The 13,517-nt window shown below is 34.0% G+C and overlaps 2 protein-coding genes across 2 annotated transcripts in view; one reads left to right on the top strand and one right to left on the bottom strand.

Annotated features, from left to right (window-relative positions):
* CTNNA3 (catenin alpha 3) overlaps positions 1-13,517 on the top strand; it is a 772,514-nt gene that overhangs the window by 454,129 nt on the left and 304,868 nt on the right. The gene's annotated exons all lie outside the window — the stretch shown is intronic.
* The window catches only part of LRRTM3 (leucine rich repeat transmembrane neuronal 3), a 163,706-nt gene continuing 150,580 nt past the window's right edge, over positions 392-13,517 (bottom strand). The window contains exon 3 of the mRNA XM_019624766.1: positions 392-2,569. Within this exon, the coding sequence (XP_019480311.1) occupies positions 2,363-2,569 (207 nt within the window). The 3' untranslated portion in view covers positions 392-2,362. The remainder of the gene's footprint in view (positions 2,570-13,517) is intronic.

Raw genomic sequence — 13,517 nt, 5'->3', positions numbered from 1 at the left:
AGAAAGTGGTTTGCTTCAGAAAATCAAGGGCATATATCTGTGAGGCTCCCTGGAACTTAAAAAATTTTAAAATAATTTATCAATTTGAAAATGTCTGGAAATAGGTATAAATTGCTTATTTATGCAGATTAAACAATGCTTGAATATTTGCAAGGCCAACTTCTAATGAGAAAAGTTGCAAATGGCATTTTGGTTTACATAGTAAATAATACTTTGCATCTGATTTTAGATCCACAAATAATAAATTTATAGTTAACCCTCTATAAATTTGCTAACTGTGCAAAGCAAATTCTCAATTTAGAGGATTAAGAATACTCTGACAATAATACATTGCAAGGAAATTAGAAATTGGAAAAATAAAGATTAAAATTAGACTTAAAATGACAAAAAATTTGAAGAGCAAATAATTTATGCAAAGTACATTACAAAATCTGGGATGCTAAATAGTTGATACAAGTGCTGTGACATTTAGTTTCATTTAAATTAGTAACAGAGTTTACTTCTTTCAACCTTTTTTTTTTCTTTCTGACTTTGTATTTTTTTCAACAAAAATACGCTCTACATTTTTTAAGATTATTTTTCTTGAAGCTGGTCTTAAATTTGTCATGATAAAACTAGACTTTTGTAGATTTAATTTCTTTGGACTAAATAAAAACGTTTGACATTGATTTTCACAAATTGTTTTCTAGATTGTTTTTGATTGTTTGACCCCTGTTAGACTGACATATTTTCAACCTATTGATTTTATGAATATAAAATGACAACATAAAAAAGAACTTCTCCTAGTGCAACAGCAATTGAAACTTGTAGTTTTATATTATAAACACACAAAAGAATGTGTGAATGCCATAGATAAAATATCAGTATTTTCAAACAATAACCTGTGTCAAGCAAACAACAGAGAAACAAGTTGATTATTTCACCCTCTGAAAAGTCAGGTATTCATAATTTGATTTGAATTCACTTTATAATACAATTGTATAATCAATATATGATCTGGGGTGGTTTCAGATTACTCTGGCTTATTTTTCAGATAATTTGGAAGTGACTCTCATTATGGATGGCAATATAAGCAATGTAGAACATATTAGGATGTTTACAGTCTGCTCGAGTGATAAAGTTCTCCACCATGGCTCATATCTATATTGAATGAGCTGTGGATGTTTAGGTTTCTTCCCAAGGAGAAAACTGATGTGGCACACAAGATAAAAATTTCATATACGTATTTCCTTTGAGATATTCCCAAAATATAGTCTCACATTTCTAAATGAGAAGTTGTCTTAACAACCAGGCACATTTTGCACTGACTTATGGTTATTTTTAGGTAAACCACTTTAGGTTAATTAGGAGAAAAATTGCTACTGTACAATTATGCTCTATCCTCCCACCTTGGCCTGAAAATAATGACATGTAACAAGTTTTTCTTTGTCACTGGCAGCTGCACCTTTTAAGTGTATCAAAGTCTGTTGCTATGGTTACGGCCTTGGTTTCCAGTGATGTTTTGTCCATGCTTCTCCCCCCCACCATTAACAATGGGTTACTCAAAAGAATGAAATAATGAGTCATTCATTCGGAAATATATTTTGTTTAAATATCCCTCTTTATCATTACATTTCACTGCTTAGAAACTAGGCTGTAATTCAAGGCAACAGTTAAGTCTGTGAAGAAGTGTTAAAAAAAATCTTTGACTTTTTTTTTAAATTTATAAGAAAAACCTGTCTATATAATTGAAGAACTTCTTACAAGTCTCAACAATTAAACCCTTTTTGGTTAATGTATTATTTCTGGAACAAGTAGATAAAATTCTACGCAGTAAGCATGATAAAAATCGTGCATGTTTCGCACAGCACAGAATTTTAGAGTCAAGGTTTCTGGGCACAAAAGCAGTAACAAAACAGTCCCTACAAAACTGAGTAACTTTGAATAACACAAGAAATAATTTTTGTTAATTTAAAATTTTAGAAACTGAAATGTGTAAAGTCTGTAAAGTAAAATGTCATTAAATTATGGTACTGTACATACCAGTTGTTTCTATAATTGAAATTTTACAATATGAAAAATACATTAGCTCTGTACAGTTTTTACAGGTAGGTAGGATGAGTTTTTTTGGGAAAAAAAGATTCTTTTCATTTTTCAAGGTCATACTCTAAGTCAAAAAAATACTTCACAACTTAGCTAATTACAAAGTGTAGACTTGAAACAATTCATGTCTTCTTTATTTCATAAATCAATCTTGGATTTTTGTTTATTTGAACAGGGGAGTTTTTAATTTGTTTTGAGAGTCCACAATGAGCAAATCTTCCTCATTTTGTCCTTGAGGTTACAGAGTTTGGAGGCAACCCTTGGCTACCGATTAGTTCAGTTACGCCAGCTGTTTATGATCACTGATTCGGCCAGCTGTTGTGATTGTGCTCAGGTCCAGCTCAGTCTCTAGGTGTGTTTCCATCGTGTCTTCCTGTGCATTCGTTTCAAAGGCCTTATGAGAGAGAAGTTCATGATGCACCCCACAGTAACTTATTGTGGGCTGGTCGTATGCCAGAAAGGTTGACACATTCATTGATAAAGGTATCTAGGGAAAAAAATGACATGAGAAAAGTCAGTTATAAAAAGATAGACAACTTTGGGGACAAGATTTGGAGACTGTGAAGTGCTCACCTGACTAACATCTATGGTTATATCTGTGGTTCAATTGTCCGCACGTTATCCTATGAATGTCCGTCATTCTCATACCATAACACAGTGTAACGGTTTTAAAGTCTGGGATGAAGCTGCTTGATTCTTAACTAGGACCTTCAGATAAATAGTAGCCTAAGTCATTGTTAAAATGCTAAAAATATTAGTGGAAGAGTCAGAAAAATGCTTTTCCTCATTGGGTTAAAATTGTGGTTTTAGAACTAAGAAAACTATTACTTGGTTATGTATGGTATTGGAATGTCCCCCACCCCCACCCTTAGCTCCCAACCCGTTACTCCCTGAGTTTCTGATTCAGTTGGTCAGGGGTAGAACCAGGAATCTGCATTTCTATGAGTTCCCAAATGATGCTGGTGCTACTAATCCACACACCACACTTTGAGAACCACTGCAGAAGAGATTTGTCTAGGCAAGTCATTCTTCTTACCCGATAACTTCTTAATATTTATTTCACCACAAGGATCCTTTGCAACATTAATGTCTGTAGTTTGGTCCATATATCTAAAAGTTAGGGTTTAGAAAACTCCCAGGAAGAATCCACGTCTCCTATGAAGTCTAAAAAACATGAAAGGCTCATGCTAGGTTAAAGGAAGGAATTCTTTTGCTAATTGTGGCTTAATGAAAGAGCAAATTCTAAAGATATGAGGAGAAAAGCAAGAGTGACCATTGTGAGCTGAAGGAAACATACATGTTACAGATGAAGGGTAGTCTGGAATGTAATTAGATGTCAAAGTCTAGAGATTATTCCTATGTTTTTTGATAAGATAAAAACTTATCCTAAAAAGCAGGCAGATTTGAGTGACCCTCAGCCCTGATCTGTTTAATATCCTAATTGCTAATTCACATTGTTGAATTGCCTTGCATAAAAACTCTGCCATTCTTGTTTTACAAATAAAATATATTTCTGTTTGAGCACTTCAGACTGAATTCCTTTTTGATTTCAGCTGAGATTAGAGCCCCAAACTAAGAAAAATGGAATGTCTAGGTTTTATTAACTCATTCTTTACTTTTTCCTTTTCTCTGTGCATAAGAACCCTGTTTGCCTCTTTTCTTTTCATCTCAACCCTTCCACCCATATTTTTCTTCTTCAATAAAACCTGGTCAAACAAATACCTCTTTGTTTTCTCTTACATAATATTATTCACTTTTTAAAATTCACTTCTTTTTGAGATTATTAAAAAATTTTTATTAAATTTATTGGGATGATATTGGTTAGTAAAATTATGTAGGTTTCAAGTATACAATTCTGTCATACATCATCTATGTATTGCATTGTGTGTTCACCCCCCAGAGTCAGTTTTTCTTCCATCATCATATATTTGACTCCCTTTACCCTCTTGACCACCCACCATTACCTTCTGGTAACCACTAAACTGTTATGTGTGTCTATGATATTTGTTTGTCTTGTTTGTTTGTTGCTTTAAGTTTTATATCAGATATTATAAGTGAAATCATATGGGTCTCGACTTTTTCAGTCTGACTTATTTTGCTTAGCATGATATTCTGAAGATGTATCCATGTTGTCACAAATGGAAGTATTTCATCTCTTCTTATGGCCGAGTAATTCTCCATTGTGTGTATGTACCACATCTTTATCCAATCATTTATTGAGGGACACTGGTTATTTCCATGTCTTGGCCACTGTGAATAATGCTGTAGTGTACATAGGGGTGTGTATATCTTTACAGACAAATGTTTTCAGATTTTTGGGGGTAGATACTCAGAAAAGGGATTGCTAGGTTGTGTGGTAATTCCATTCTTAAGTTTTTGAGGAACATCCATACTGTTTTCCATAGTGGCTGTACCAATTTACATTGCTACCAGCAGTATATGAGGGTTTCTTTTTCTCTAAAACCTCTCCAACACATTATTATTTGTCTTGTGGATAATAGCCATTATAACAGGTATAAGGTGGTCTCTCCTTTGTGACTTTGCTTTGCATGTCCCTAATGGCTAGAGAAGTTGAGCATTTTTTCACATATCTGTTGGCTATTTATTTATCTTCTTGGGACAAGTGTCTGTTCAGGTCCTCTGTCCATTTTTTAATTGGGTTTTTTGTTTTTGTTGTTGTTGAGTTGTATGAGTTCTTTAAATATTTTGAATATTAGCCCCTTACTGGAGGTGTTGTTTGCAAATATCTTCTCCCATTTGGTTGATTTCCTCTTTGCTTTGTAGATGGTTTCTTTTGTTGTACAGAAGCTTTTTAATCTGATATCATCACATTCATTTATTTTTGCTTTTACGTCCCTTGACTTTGAGGTCAAATTTAGAAAACCCTCTCTGAACCCAAGGTCAATTAGTTTAGTTCCTATGCATTCTTCTATGCAATTTATTTTTTCAGGTCTTATGTTTAGATCTTTGATCTATTTTGAGGTAATTTTGGTATATGGTCACAGATAGCAGGCTAGTTTCATTCTTGTGCATGTGGCTTTCGACTTTCCCCAGCACCATTTATTGAAAAGGCTTTCTTTTCTCCATTGTATGTTTTTGGCTCCTTTGTCAAAAATTTTATATATATATATATATATATATATATATATATATATATATATATATATATATNTATATATATATATATATATATATATATATATATATATATATATATATATATATATGTTTATTTCTGGGTTCCCAATTCTATTCCATTGGTCCGTGTGTCTGTTTTTGTGCCAATACTATGCTGTTTTGATTATTGTCACTTTGTAGTATAAATTGAAGTCAGGGAATATGATACCTCCAGCCTTGTTCTTTCTTCTTAGGATTGCTTTGGCTATTCGGGGTCTTTTGTGATTCCATACAATTCTGATGATGTTTTGTTCTATTTCTTAAAAAAAAAATGCCATTGGGATTTTGATGGGATTGATTAAATCTGTATATTGCTTTGGGTGACATGGCCATTTTAACTATGTTGATTCTTCCAATCCTTGAACACCAAAAATCTTATCATTTTTTGGTGTCTTCTTCAATTCTTTTAAAAATGTCTTATAATTTTCAGTATGTAGGTCCTTCACATCCTTTGTTAAGTTTATTGCTAGGTATTCGATTTTTTTTGTTGTTGCAATTGCAAAAGAAATTGTTGTTTTTATTTTTTCTTTCCTGAAATTTCATTGTTAGTATATAGACACACAATGAATTTTTGTACATTGATATTATATCCTGCAACTTTACTATATTTGTTTGTTGTTTCTAATAGGGCTTTTTGTGTGTGTGTGAAGTCTTTAGGGTTTTCTATATGAAGAGTCATGTCATCTGCAAAAAGTGAAAATTTAACTTCTTCATTCCCACGTTGGATGCCTTTTATTTCTTTCTCTTGCCTGATTGCTCAGGTTAGGTCTTCTAATACTATGTTGAAACGCAGTGGTGATGGGGCAACCCTGTCTTTTTCCTGTCTGTAAAGGGAAAGCTTTCAGGTTTTCACCATTAAGTATGAAATTTGCTGAGGGTTTGTCATATGTGACCCTTATTATGTTGAGGTACTTTCCTTCTATACCCATTTTATTAAGTGTTTTAATCATAAATGTATGTTGTCAAATGCTTTTTCTGTATCTATTGATGTAATCATACAATTTTTATCCTTAATTTTTTTGTGTATTGTGTCATATTGATTGGTTTATGTATGTTGACTCATCCTTGTGCCCCTGGAATGAACTCTACTTGATCCAGATGTATAATCTTTTTTTTAAAACACTTTATTTATTAAATTTTAAATTTAATATTATTTTATATTAATTTCAGGTGTACAGCATAGTGGTTAAACATTTATATAATTTAAAAAGTGACCCCCTCCCTGACTAGTATAGTACCCATCTGGCACTATGCATAGTATTACCATATTATATATTCTTTTTTTTTTTAAAGATTTTTATTGGGGAATTGGGGGGAGGGGAACAGTACAGGGGAATTGGGGGAAGGGGAACAGACAAGTTGCTGTCCTTTTTTTGTTCTTCAGTCTAGTTGTGGAGGACGTTGCTTCACTGGCCCAACTTGGCACCATCATTGCGCTCTTCCCAGGTGAGGCAGATCAGTCGCTGGCTTCTGGACGGCCGCTCACATATTATATATTCTTTAAGCTTTACTTTACATCCCCATGTTTTTTTTTTTTTTAGCTGAGCCATCCTGCCACCTGTTGGCAGCTCAGCGGCAGCTCAGCTCGGGCCAGACTCGAACCGCTGTTGCTCAGAGCTCAAACTCTTGAGTGAGCTCTTAACCAACTGAGCCACTCAGCTGGCCCCCCATGATTTTTTTGTAACTACCTACTTGTACTTCTTAATCCCTTCACCTTTTTCAGCCTCCCCCTAACCTCTCCCATCTATCACCCCAATAAATCTAGTGCCCATCTGACATCATACATAGTTATTACAATATTATTAACTATGTTCTTTATGCTGCATACTACATACCCGTGAGCACTTTGTAACAACCAATTTGTGCTTAATCTCTTTCCCTTTTTCACTCACTCCTCATCCCCCTCCCATCTGGCAACCATCAAAATGTTCTCTGTATCTATGTGTTTGTTTCTGTTTTGTTTGTTTATTTTTCTTTAGATTCTACATATAAGAGAAATCATTATATTTCACCTTTATTGCACCTGTCTTTCTGTCTGACATACTCCACTCAGCACAATACCTTCCAGGTCTACAAACTTTTTAATGTATTGTATTATTCGATTTGCTAGTGTTTTGTTTAGGATTTTTACATCTGTATTCATCAGAGATATTGGTCTGTGATTTTCTTTTTTCATGTTATCTGTATCAGAGTTTGGTAGTAGGGGAATGCGGCCTCATAAAATGGGTTAGGAAGTATTGCCTCTTCTTCAGTTTTTAGGAAGAGCTTGAGGCAGACAGGTATTAAATCATCTTTGAATGTTTGATAGATTTTACTAGTGAAGCCATCTGGTTCTGGACTTTTGCTTTTGGGGAGGTTTTAGATGGTTGTGTCGATTTTCTTATGACACAACCTATGGGTCTATTTAGATTTTCCAGTCTTTTGGAATTCAGTCTAGAAAGGTTATATATTTCTAAGAACTTGTCCATTTCTTCTAGGTTATTGAATTTGGTTGCATATAATCTCTCATAATATTCTTGTATGTTCCTTTGTATTTCTGTGGTATTCCTCATAACTTCTCCTCTTTCATTTCTGATTTTGTGTCTTTTCTCTTTTTTCCTTAACGAGTCTAGCCAGGAATTTGTTAATTTTTAAAAATTCTTCAAAGAACCATGTCTTTGTTGCATTAATTTTTTTCTATTGTCTTTTTATTCTCTAATTCATTGAATTCTGCTCTAATTTTTAGTATTTCCTTCCTTTGCTGACTTTGGATTTCATTTGTTCTTTTTCTAGTTCTTTAAGATGTAATGTTAGGTTGTTTATTTGAGATTTTTCTTGTTTTTTGAGATAGGCTTGTAACGATATAAACTTCCCTCTTATTACTGCTTTGGTTGCATCCCAAAAATTTTGATAAGTTGTATTTTCAGTCTTATTTGTTTCTATATGTCTTTTGATCTATCCTTTTATTTCTTTGCTGACCCAGCCATTTTTAGTAACATGTTGTTTAATCCCTTCATATTTGTATTTTTTTCCAACTTTCTTTCTGCAGTTCATCTCCAATTTCAAAGCATTGTGGTCTGAGAATATGCTTGGTATGATTTCAATCTTCTTAAATATCCTGAGGTTAGTTTTGTGTCCCAACATATAGTCTATCATTGAGAATGTTCCATGTGCACTAGAAAAGAATGTGTTCTAGGATGAAAGGCTCTATAAATGTCAATTATGTCCATTTGGTCTAAGGCTGATATTTCCTTATTGATTTTCTGGTAGGATCATCTATCCATGGTCCCCAATGGAGTATCTATGTCCCCTACTATAATTGTAGTTTTGTCAGTTTCTTCCTTTAGTTCTGTTAGTAGTTGCTTTACATATTTTGGTGCTCCCGGATTGGGAACTTATGTACTGATAAGTGTAATGTCTTCTTGTATTGTCCCCTTTATTATTTTGAAATATCCATCTTTGTTACCTTTTTTATCTTGAAGTCTGTTTTATCAGATATAAGTATGAATACACCTGATTTTCTCTGGATACCACTTGCTTGGAGTATCATTTTCTACCCTTTTATTTTGAGTCTATATTTGTCCTTGTAGCCGAGGTGTGTCTCAAAGGCAGCCTAGGGTTGGGTTTTGTTTGTTAATCCAATCTACTACTCTGTGCCTTTTGACTGGTGAGTTCAGTCCATTTACATTTAGGGTGATTATTGACATATGAAGATTTCCTATAGTCATTTTATCTTTTGTTTTCTGGTAGTACTGTGTCTCCATTGTTCCTTTGCCTTTGTGTTTCTGTCTGTTATTTTAGTTTGGTGATAGTCTATGATTTGCTTCTCTTTTTCTATTTTTATTTTATGTATCTCAGCTCTGCATTTTATATTTGAGTGGTTACCATTAAGTTTATGGAAAAGAAAGTTTCATATATACAGTAGTCCTTTTTCTTCAGCATGCATTTCATCTCCATTCCCCTTTGCAAATTCAAACCTTACTTCATCCCCTTTTATGTTTTTATTGTCACAAATTATCTATGTTTATGTTAGGAGTTTGTTTCTGATTTGCAGTAGCAAATTGTCTTCTTTTCTTTTTCATTTTTTAAATGTTTTTATCTCCTTTACCCTTTATGTTATGTTTAAGTGTATAGTGCTTTAATCTGCATAGGGGTTGCTATTTCCTACTGCTGTGTGTCTGTTAGTCATCCTACTCATAGTTTTATATCCTGTTGTCTTTTTGTTTCATGTAGAATAACCTCCTTCTGAACTTCCTGTAATGCAGGCCTTGTGGTGGAAAATTTCCTTGGCTTCTGTATATCTGCAAAGGTCTTTATTCCTCCTTCACATCTAAAGGGTAACTTTGCTGGATATATTATTCTTGGCTGCCAGTTCTTACTAGTTTGTAGAGTTTCTGCTGAAAAATATGATGATCATCTAATGGACTTTCCTTTGTAGGTTACCATCTTCTTTTCCCTGACTGCCTTGAGAATTCTTTCTTTGTTATTAATTTTTGAAAGTTTCAATATAACATACCTTTTGGGATTGAGGTAATTAGGTGTTCTGTTTGCTTTTTGGATTCGAGGATCCAGTTCTTTTCATAGGTTTGGGAAGTTCTCGTAGACTGTTCATTTGAATAGGCTCTCCGTGCCCTTTTTCTCTTTTGCTGGTATATCCATTATTCTTATATTGCTTTTTCTGATAGAGTCAGCTAGTTCTTGTAGAGTTCTTTCATTTCTTTTAATTCTCAAGTCTCTCTTCTTTCATCTGCGTCATTTCCAGATTTCTATCTTCAGTATCACTAATTCTTTCCTTCATCTGGTCAGCTCTATTTCCTGAGCTCACTGTTTCATTTTTTATCTCTTTTATTGAGTTTTTCAGCTCCAGAATTTCTATTTGGTTCTTTTTTAAACTTTCAATCTCTTTGTTAAAGTATTCATTTTGTTCATTGATTTTATTTCTGAGTTCATTAAATTGCATATCTGAGTTTTCTTGCATCTCATCGAGTTTTTCAGAAAATCTTAAATTCTCTGTCATTTAAATCACATATTTCAATGTCTTCAAGTTTAATTTCTGAAGATTTTTCATTTTCTTTCTGAGCTGGCTTGTTACCTTTGTTGTTCATGGTATGATGCGTTATTTCCCTTCCCGTGCATCTAAATCAGCGAATTCTGCAGCAGGTTGATATGAAGAGGTCTTTCTGTTATTTTCCAGTATGTGGCACTGGAACATTGTATTTTCTCTTGCCCTGTTCTGGCTTTATTGCAGTAGAAGATTCCCTGGGAAGGTGGGCATCTCCTCTGTAACCAGGTTGCCTCAGTCTCAGAGCACCAACTCTGTGGGAGGATGTGGTGGGTGATGGGGTTCTGAGCCCCTGAAATCCCAGTGCTGCGCCTGCAGCCAGATGCAGAGCTGTGCTGCCTGTGCAGTCCCGGGTGCCCCCACTGAAATCAGCTGCAAAAGGTGGGGGCTCGGTGGGCTGGGAGAGGCCGCTGGTGTGTTTGTGGCTTTGTTCTTTGAGTAATGGTGACTGCCAGACCACAGCTGCCTTATTCCTATATCACTTAGTTAACTTATCTGAAGATGACCCAAACATGTTATTTCATAAAATGAAAATGAACAGCAACCCTGAGGGCCTGACTAGATAGTCAGTATGGTTCTAGGAAGGGCAGTAGGAGATTTAAATCAAACCAGGCTCTGCTTCCCTAGACCTTTTGTTAGAAGGCTCTATTTAAAGTGTCCATAGAATCTTCTCATCATATCTTTCAGAAAGATAACAGTTTCTTTCAGTGTATTTTAATGTAATAAACTCCCATTTATAATTACTTATGGTTTCCTTCAGTCCTTTAGGTCATTGTTTTCCAGGTGAGGTAATTATTCTTAAGGCATAACTAACAGAGATGCAGTGATTTGGAAACTTACTCCCCAGAAAGCAATATCATCTAAAGTCTGAGCTAAGAAATCATTATATATTATTCTAATAATGAGAGGTAGTAGCTGACCCATTATTTAGGAAATTCCCCTTAGGAAAAATTTCAACTCTGCTAAACTTGTTACTATCATGACATCAGTGATGTTTGCCACAGCGGTAATTTTCCAGTGTCTGTCTCAAGAGCAATGATATGTACCTTTTACATATATAACATTTATAAAGCCAAAATAATAAAAATTACTCATTATTGATGGTCTCTTTCCCATTCATATATAATTTTGAGCCCCTGGTTTTAAAGGGAAAAAATAGCTTTTTAAGGTTTTCAATTTGTGATTAAGTAAAAATGGTCATTTTAACCTTATTTTCACTGCATAAATGATGTCTATGTATATTTGTACAAATATATGTGTGTATATATGAATATGCATATATATTTCTCACATTCTGTTTACAAGTTACAAGGTTATAAGCCATTTAAACATCTTTCCTGTTGGATAGCGAGGATTATTTTAAGTACAATACTTTGAAGAACAGAAAATGACAGTCTACTTTTGAAAGGAATAATAAAAAGGAAAAACATAGAAAACATAGGAAATTGCAAAACATAAGAAATGTTTGCATGTTATGTGTTCTTTCTGAATAGAGTTTTTGTAAATATAAATATTACCCCAGGTTATTTTTGAGCAGAATTGCCCATGCTGTTCCCATATATCACACGGGAAGTCCTCCATTTTTATAAGGCCAAATGTTATCTAGCAACTATTCCGCGTCTCTTAAGTTGTTTAAGGATGACACTTTAGGGTTTTTTGTAGCTATTGTTTTCAATGATCTGCATATAGTGAGAGAAACAGACTTGCTTCATGAAGGAACTCATTTTTTGAGATGTAGACTTTATCAGGCATATTTTCTCCATTTTATGTTGTAATTCAGAGTATTATCATCTTATGTTTTTTGAAACTTAATGAATTTTCAAACTTAGTGAATTTTCATTTTAATTTATTTCTACCTATTAATATATAAAATAAGAAACAAGCATTATAATATTTTTCAAGGTAATACAGGTATATATACCTCAGAGATATTGCGGGTTCTATTCCAGACCACCACAATAAAGCGAATGTCTCAGTTAAGTGAGTCATGTGAAATTTTTGGTTTCCCAATGCATATAAAATTTGTGCTTACACTGTACTATATTTGATTAAGTGTGTAATAGCATATATCTAAAAAACCCCAATGTACATGCCTTAGTTAAAAATAATTTATTACTAAAGAAATGCTAACCACCTTTCAGTTAGAAAGTGCTGCCAAAAATACTTGCTAAATGCAGGGTTGCCACGAAACTTCAATTTATAAAAAATACGATATCTGTGAAATGCAATAAAGCAAAGCACAATAAAATAAGGTATGCCTGTAACATTTCTATTATTTGTCTCAAACTGAATTCATCATCTCTGGATCTAAACTGGCTCTTCTTTACATGATCCCTATTTTGTTGTGGGGTACAGAGACCAAGTTAAGTCAGTTTTGCCTTAAGCCAGACTCTTTCTTGCCTCTTGCTCCAAATGTCCTTTTGTTTGCCAGTTACTTTATTGACATCGATTGACATGTATCTTTCACATGTACCCACTTTTTTCATCTGTATTGCCGCTATCTTGGCTCAAAATATCATCTAGTTTGCTTTAGTGATTGCATGACTGGTCTTCCTAATCAGTAGAATTGCAAATAAAACCAGACATTTGTAAGTTCATTTCTGGAGAAGATTAACTATATTTAAAAGAGTGTTTTAATTTTATAAAAATGCACTTGCTAATATCTTTATTCTTGTCTACCTTGATGCCTCTACTTCCTGTTTTATTTACATAAGCTGAGTTTCAAGACTAGCCTTGGTTGTTGCTAGGATATATTTGAAGTGTTTGGAGGATTGGTTAGACACATTTGTTTCAGTCCTAGCAAATATGTGATTTGTATACAGGCTGGTAGTTTTATTTAGAGTCAAAATGGGAAGCTGCGTCTTTGGTATTATTTGACAAATATTCAAAACTTGATGGAAAATGCCTTTTATACTGGTTGGGTTCCCATTTTGGAAATTTTATTACTAATCACTATTTTGGTTTCTAAGTATTGAGGCAGTTGACAAAATGTGTTATATGAAGAGAAATAGTATAAGCAATTATCACACTGCAGCTTGGTTCCCTGGTAGAATGTCCAAGTCAGCTACCTTGGGTCCTAATTTAATTTGTTTAGGACTTCTGGAATGGTTTCCCTGCCTAGCCACCTGAGTGGCTGTGGGCGTTTGTTCCACCTCTTGGTCAATACCTGCCTTGGACATGTCTCTAACATACTCCTCATTATCACCACTATCATTCA

This window comes from Hipposideros armiger, unplaced genomic scaffold (genome assembly GCF_001890085.2).
Source record: "Hipposideros armiger isolate ML-2016 unplaced genomic scaffold, ASM189008v1 scaffold_15, whole genome shotgun sequence".
NCBI lineage: Eukaryota > Metazoa > Chordata > Mammalia > Chiroptera > Hipposideridae > Hipposideros > Hipposideros armiger.
This window is presented reverse-complemented; position numbering and strand designations above follow the sequence as displayed.